The following is an 8,234-nucleotide window of genomic DNA, read 5'->3' on the forward strand; positions in this document are numbered from 1 at the left end:
TGACACAGGAATTCAGGAATGGAAGCAATTTGAAAGCTACATTAATGAATGCAATTTAAACATGGTAGGTTTGAGATTCATGTAGAATATTAAATTGTATAGGCCCTGAGGGAGAATGTCTCAGCTAAGGTAGATATTCATGTATCTTTATCATATAAATGGTGGTAGTTGTGGGGTCTATTATGAGTAAATTCACTCAAGTAACAATTACATAATGATAAAATTAAGACAATCTGAAAAATGCTGACATTTTTGCTTCCATGAGAAGGATAAGTAATACCCTCAATGTTAGGTCTTAATAGAATCAATTTATCAATTTTCATCCAACCACCTTTCTCCTTATTAGAAACCCAGAGCAGGAGGCTTCCCATCACACCTGGGATTTCCATCCCATCTGCCTAGTCTTTCTAAGCTACCTTCTTGCTCTGACTGGGAATTGTGTCCTTGTGTTCATCATCAAGACAGACCCCAGTCTGCCTGAACCCACTTATGTCTTCCTCTGCATGCTCTCTGTAAATGACCTGATGTTTAAGGATCTCTTTCCCTAATCCTCACTTTCCTCCTTGTCACTGAGAGAGATCAATTTTAAAGCTTACCCTACTTAGGTATCATGCATCTACCATGAGACCACAGAAAGACAACAGTGATTACCCATGAGAAAGAATGAAAAATTACCAGAGCAAAATAATTGAATTACAAGACAGGGTAGCTTGTATCACACAAGTGGAGAAGTTGGCCTTTGTAAGGACAAAGACAGTTCATTCATAGCAGCAGAAAGTCAGTGGTACTTGAGCTCTGAGGCAGACAGATGTGTAGACAAGGATCTTCCCTTTCCTCTTTTTTTCTCTCAGTGAAATTGGAATCGAGGTCATCATCTAAACATGGGGTTGCGGGAAGAGTGACAGAGGTTTGAATTAAGAGAACATATAAAATAATTTTGAGGAGACTGAGAATTTAAGAGACTCCAAAATTATATATAGCATTAGGGGCCCACTTGATATAGTAAATGTGAATTCAGAGTGGGACCAGAAGCTTGGTTGCAGAAAATATTTTCTATAGCACAAGTGCAAGCATGGAGTGGTCTGTTATATAAATGAGCTAAAGATTGCCTCTGTATATAGGCCTTTCTGATCTAGAGACTGCTTATCTTAGAGTCTATGAGATTGATATCCCCACGATTGTATAGATTACAACCTGTGTGACTGCGTATAAACACCTAGACTGGCCTTGTACTTATTTTAAAACATTTACCAATATGATAAACAAGACAGTGGAAGAACACAAACTGCAATAGAAGTATAAAACATAAGCATAATTTAATGTTAAAAAATAGTCCTCCTTGAAGCAGTGACATTCCATTATAAACTTAAAATGAGTGAGAGATGAGAAGGCATGGGTGAGAGAGATGGGGAAAGTATTAAAGGCAGAAGCAAAACCATGAAACAGAATTTAAAGGAGACAGTGAAAAAAGTCTGGTCTTTTGTTTTTCCTGCTGTGTAGCACAAAGCGATGCCAGAAGGGTAATAGGGACCAGATTATGGTCATTTTGGATATTATCAATTATAATCTGTAGAATTTAACCACTTCATATAAGAAAGAATATAGACTTTAATTCAGTCAGATTTCATCTTAAAATCTTGGTCATATAGTAGTTAAGTAAATAAAATGTGGATTCAGAGATACCTGAATTCAGATCCTGATGTCACCCTTCACTTGCTATAGAATTTTACCTAAATCATTTAATCTGTCAGTCTCTGTTTCCTAATCTGTTTAGTGGTAATTTTCTATTTCCAAAGGCTGTTTTGAAGATCAGTGAGAGAAAGGACTTTAAGCACTTAATGTAGGACCTAGAAAACAATGATCTCTCAGTATATGAACATATTTTTTTCTCATGGCTCTATGGTTTTATAATATTTTTCTACAAATATATTTTCTACCCAAGCACTCAGTAGTCCTTTGGGAAATAATAATGTCCTTTTTCATTCTCTTAAGGGGTAGTTAATATTAATTACTCTACCCGAAAGTAATTTAGGTCTTCTAGTTTGGGAAAAGTCCCCATATCCTGGAGGACCACTGATTCCCCTGCCACCTACACCTTTAATCCAGTGGGATTTGGCATTGGGTATAAAACCCAGCTCGTGTTCAATGAGCATACTTCTTAGCATCTGCCCTTTATATAAGCTGGCTCTTTGGATGACTCTCAGCTTTTAATTTGGGTGAGTTGACAGAGATACAGGACAGGAAGAGAGAGGAAAGGGCTACATTCAAACAGTTGCATTTAAAATTATGAGATCCTCAAAAATGTAATGTCCATCTCTTCAAATACCCTTGGTAAAGTTAAGAATAAATACTGTAGACATAATCCACTAAGAAGATGCAATGGACCCTTTCTTCCATCACTGATGTAAATGTAGTCTGTTGATTAGCTAAAGTATAGGGAGCATATGGTCATAGGTACCCCAAGTGAGAATTAAAGTAGCATTAAACCTGATTAACCAGAACAAGCTTTAAGGTCAGAGACAGCTCTGAGTAAAGAACAGCCAGTTTCTTCCCACTGGACATTAGATATTGATCAATCATGGCAAACAGTATTTTTGGGGGGAAGAATATTTAGGAGTAAGGTGAAAAAAAGGTGTCTGTTTATAGAGATGATCAATTGGGTAAGACTAGGCTATAGCCAACCTTTTCTATTTCCTTTGTTTTCAAAACACTCCAGACCACTACATTCTTTTAGTCACATTAGATATTGTTATTTTTGATGTGGTTAATCTTCAAACTAGTTATTCTATACAGACCATAGAGAGTAGAATATATAGGAAGACTTCCACACTGAAACTTTGTGGGGAGTAAAAATTTCACCTGAATAAATTTTCTAAAAGAAATCTGCTGACATCTCTCTGTCTATCATTCCTACACCCAGATGTTGATTCCTGGCCTGAAGTTTAGGAAGACTAATAATTCTGAGAGAAAATTCAGGGTGTGGTCTGATAGGTTTACTGGAGTATTTTGCTTGTGCTTTTAACTATAAGCTTATTTTAATATATCCATGCATATTTGAATGCACTCATTTGAGCATTGACGTGGTATGCTTGTTGGGGCCTTTACATATATGGTATTCAGAAAATTAAAGAGCCCCTATGTGTTTGGATCTCTGGATATATTATACTGTAATTTATGATAACATATGAGCAAACTTCAGATGTAAATAAATCTGATTGTTTGTCTCTTTAGACATATGTAAATACAGCTATCTAGATCTTCTCTGAATTAATATGTTATTTTTTAACATTTTTTATTGATTTATAATCATTTTACAATGTTGTGTCAAATTCCAGTGTTCAGCACAATTTTTCAGTCATTCATGGACATATACACACTCATTGGCACATTTTTTTCTCTGTGAGTTATCATAACATTTTGTGTATATTTCCCTGTGCTATACAGTGTAATCTTGTTTATCTATTCTACAATTTTGAAATCCCAGTCTATCCCTTCCCACCCTCCACCCCCCTGGTAACCACAAGTCTGTATTCTCTGTCTGTGAGTCTATTTCTGTCCTGTATTTACACTTTGTTTTTGTTTGTTTGTTTGTTTTGTTTTTGTTTTTTAGATTCCACATACGAGCGATCTCATATGGTATTTTTCTTTCTCTTTCTGGCTTACTTCACTTAGAATGACATTCTCCAGGAGCATCCATGTTGCTGCAGATGGCATTATGTTGTCGGTTTTTATGGCTGAGTAGTATTCCATTGTATAAATATACCACATCTTCTTTATCCAGTCACCTGTTGATGGACATTTAGGCTGTTTCCATGTTTTGGCTATTGTAAATAGTGCTGCTATGAACATTGGGGTGCAGGTGTCATCCTGAAGTAGATTTCCTTCTGGATATAAGCCCAGGAGTGGGATTCCTGGGTCATACGGTAATATGTTAATTTTTATAATTTGGGAGGCAACAGAGAAGTGTGAATAGTTTTATGTTTCTCTCAAAGCGGAGATCTAAGTAATCAAGATCTTCTTGCCCTCAGATAAAGCAGTAATTGACCTGAAATCCTCTTTTGATTAATTGCTCTCTCTCCATGTACCTGTAGTCCTGTTTTCCAATCATGGCAGAACAAAGATGTAATAAAGATCTGCCAAAGAGGGGAAGCCCTTTTATTTCACTAGGCACAGAGGTGGCAGGGACAATTCTTTTGTCTTAACTCTGATACAAGACATCTTGTGGAAATCTCAGTTAATATAAGAAATAGTATCATATTAAGAAAATCTTAGGAAACAGCAGAGAGCTGTAGCTAAGAATATGGCTTTGGAGTCTCACAGACTATGCAGCTACTATATTCTTTTAATCGTCATCATCCAGTGCCAGCCTTTGGGCTAGGTTATGGTAATACCTAGTTGTGACATAGTTTCTAGACTGAGAAGAATTTAATCTTATGACAGAGATAAGCATCGTAATAATAATATATTTATGGATCTAATCCATGATGTGATAAGGTTTTTTTTCCTTTCAAAATATCCTTTAATATTTTATATTCTTTTTCTACAATAAATGGGGGGAAAAGATAACTGTTAGGAAGGCCAAGATCCTCATTCTCACTTTCAAGACTCTCACAGCCCTCTTTCTTCCCTGATTATCTTAGAGAGATCAACCCTCACAGTAAATAATCAGATCTTGAAATTCTTGATGCAAAATTACAATCAGCAAACAGAGCTTAAAGTGTGACTGTTCACTAGAGAACAAAGTAGTATGGATGGGAAGGAGTTAGAGATCAAAAATAAATGTTAAAAAAAACCCAAAAACTTGTAAAGATGCAATGAGAGCAAAGAAAAATATCCTGCAAATTTCTGTCTGAAGTGATCAAGCAAAGAGCCATAGAGGAGATTACTTTGACCTAGACATTACAAGAAGAACAGTGGTTTCCAAAGGGAAGTTAATAGAAGGGAGGGAGAGGAACACTGAAATTGAAGTATGTGAAAAAAAAAGCACAATTTCACAAAAGCATGTTGTATTTGGGAAATAGAAGTTTAGTGTTACCCCATGGAGAATATAGAAAGAGTACCTGGTATAAAGTCTGAGGAAGATGGTTTATCTTGTTGTCTAAAATGCAAGTCTTGTTATGCCATGCTTAGATGGCTTATTGAAGCCACCTTTCCCATGGAATAATTACCAAACCAAAATGCTTACTTTCTTGAATTGCTCTGTGTGAAATAATGTGCTAATTTGCTAGCATGTATTAGTTAACTTCATCTTCCTATTAACTTTTCATTTTCTCCATTTTACATTTGAGAAAACTGGGAAACAATATATGGTCAGTATATATAACACAACTTAAGATTTATTATGGAGATAAATAATAGGGCATAGAAAGAGCCTGTGATGGGTGAAAATAATCAGATAGAAGGAAAAAAAAAGAAAAAGAAAACAAGTTATATCATTACATATGATAGCTGATAAATTTCAAGATTTATTGTACTTTATTTCTTCTGAGTCACATATAATAATTTGAAGTATTGTGTAAATGATCATTTATAGAGCTCAGGTCTAACTGGGAAATTTTTCAAATGGCCCTGGGAATATTTCTACTCAAACGGTAGTCAGTTGAACATGCTCTCCATTACCCCCAAAATACTGGATAATGTAAGTCATATTCCAGTTTAATGAGATACTTGATCAGACTTTGAAAATTACAGTGAAGGAAACAGATTTCACTATTTGTAATCTCATTATTATTAAGTTCAACAGATGCATTATACTAATTAATGAATAGTAAGTAGAGTACATTAAATGGATAAACATAATTTTTTAGGACAATGAAAAGAATTTTGTTATTGACCTACACTTATTTCAAAATTATATTTCAGTTGCTTCATTATAGATGTTAAATACCTTTCAAATCAGCAGACAATACTCATTAAATTCAGGGTGTGAACATTGATAAATACATAATAATAAAAATATATGATAATGATTATTTTAAGGTAGTATCTAAAATAATACACTATAGATTATCAAGTTTAAATGAAAAGGCAAAATGTTTAAGCATTTGCCTAAAATTGCTTTAATAAATATGACTTTAAACATTATAAAAATATCTGTAGGTTACATTTAACTATGAATTTCACATCTGTGACAGGAAATACTGAATTTGGCATAATGAAAATAGTGTGAACTTTGCAGTCATGCAGAGTTGTGTTAGAATTCTGGTGTCTCAGCCATTCTTTCTGTGATGCCATTACATTGTCTGTGACACTTTGGGCTACTATTTTTTAATTGGTAAAATTGGAAAAGCAATATTTAGCTTGCATTGCTTTTCCAGCTACAAATTAACATATACAAAGGCTCCAGGACAATATATTTTTCATGTTAGGATCACTAATATTACTTTTCTTCCTTACTTCATATAAAAAATGATATGAACTGAAATCACACTAATAATGTATAAATCAAAAGAGGTACCAAGTACGTGGATTGCTGTAGTGACTAATCTGTTCTGACACAACCAATAAAAGTTAACAGCAGAGCACTCTGGGGAATGTACAGAAGAGTTGAGATAGAAAATCAGAATTTTTGAAAATTAAGCTTAGTAGGTATGTAGGTATGTCAGTCAGGAATGTTTCACTGAAAAGGAGAGGAATTAATGGAAGAATGTCTGCTAAACCTCAAGTTTTGTGAGGACTTCTATGCATAAGACAGATAAGTCCGTAGAGCTCTGTGGGAAAGGGCAGCACTGTCTCAGCTCCTCAGGGTAGGCACTGTGACAGTACTAGGAAGACGTGTAATGGATTGTCTAAGAAATGGGTAACCATACTTGAGAGTACTCAGACATTTGCTAGAAAGTTATATTTCGGAATGATGTTAAGAAGAAAGTTGAGCTAGATCAATTCTGAGATCTTTTCCATTTATAATATCTGGTATTTCTATCAAAATAATTTGGTCTTAAGGTTAAAAAAATTGTGAATTTAAAAAGTGGAATTGAATTTTATTGTGCATAGATGGTTAACAAATTTGGGGGGTTTTGTTTATTTTGTTTTTAACAAAAGTGTGAGATTCATGAGTTGATTCATAATTAGTATCTTGTGGCTTCTTGCAAAATATTTACTTTAGGAAAAGTGTAGCATTACCAAGTTTTTTTTCACTCTAAGTTATAACCTTGCATGCTTTCTAACGTGATGATGTTTTGGGGTCTTCCAGACTTGTTTTTCACTTGTTTGGCTGTGATGATCTTGGCAGAAAACTTTTGCCATAAAAAGAAGGATTCCACCCACAAAACAGAGATAGCAGCAGCACAATGGGACCAGCCAATAAATCTCAGACATCTCCAAACACCTTCTTGCTGATGGGTATCCCCGGACTAGAGCACCTGCATGTCTGGATTGGGATTCCCTTCTGCTCCATGTACGTGGTGGCCCTGGTGGGGAACGTGACCATTCTGGCCGTGGTGAGGGCAGAGCGAAGCCTGCACGAGCCTATGTTCCTCTTTCTGTGCATGCTCTCAGTCACCGACCTGGTCCTCTCCGCATCTACACTGCCCCGCATGCTCTGTCTCTTCTGGCTTGGAGCCCATGACATTGCCTTTGATGCCTGCCTGACCCAAATGTTCTTCATCCATAGTTTTACTGCTATGGAATCAGGATTCTTTTTGGCCATGGCCATTGACCGTTTTGTGGCCATTTGTCATCCACTGCGCCATACTACCATTTTCACCCATGCTCGCATTGCAAAAATGGGAGCTTCCGTGATGCTCCGAGGGGTGGCCTTCTTTTCTCCACATCCCATCCTGCTCAAGCACCTGCCCTACTGCAGGAAACAGATCATTGCCCACACCTATTGTGAGTTAATGGCTGTGGTGAAGCTGGCATGTGTGGACACGGGGTCCACCAAGCGTTACAGCCTCAGTGTGGCCTCTGTCATCGGTTCCTGTGATGGCTTTTTAATCACTGTCTCTTATGTCCTAATCCTCCGTGCAGTCTTTCGTCTTCCATCACGGGAAGCAAGTCTTAAAGCTCTAGGCACATGTGGCTCCCATGTCTGTGTCATCCTCGTTTTCTACACCACAGCTGTCTTTACCTTTCTCACTCACTGCTTTGGCCACAGTGTGGTCCCCCAAATTCATATCTTCATTGCCAATATGTACCTTCTGGTACCACTTTTTCTTAACCCCATTGTTTATGGTATAAGGACCAAGAAAATTCGAGACCATGTCCTTAGTTCTCTAAGGGTAAGGATTGCTTGA

The 8,234-nt window shown here is 36.4% G+C and overlaps 1 protein-coding gene across 1 annotated transcript; it reads left to right on the top strand.

Moving 5' to 3' along the window:
* The first annotated feature begins 7,289 nt into the window (after positions 1–7,289).
* Positions 7,290–8,234, top strand: LOC105068539 (olfactory receptor 52D1-like). The gene has a single exon (XM_010954417.2). The coding sequence runs from the start codon at positions 7,290–7,292 to the stop codon at positions 8,232–8,234; it is 945 nt and encodes a 314-aa protein (XP_010952719.1).

This window comes from Camelus bactrianus, chromosome 10 (genome assembly GCF_048773025.1).
Source record: "Camelus bactrianus isolate YW-2024 breed Bactrian camel chromosome 10, ASM4877302v1, whole genome shotgun sequence".
In the NCBI taxonomy this organism is placed as follows: domain Eukaryota; kingdom Metazoa; phylum Chordata; class Mammalia; order Artiodactyla; family Camelidae; genus Camelus; species Camelus bactrianus.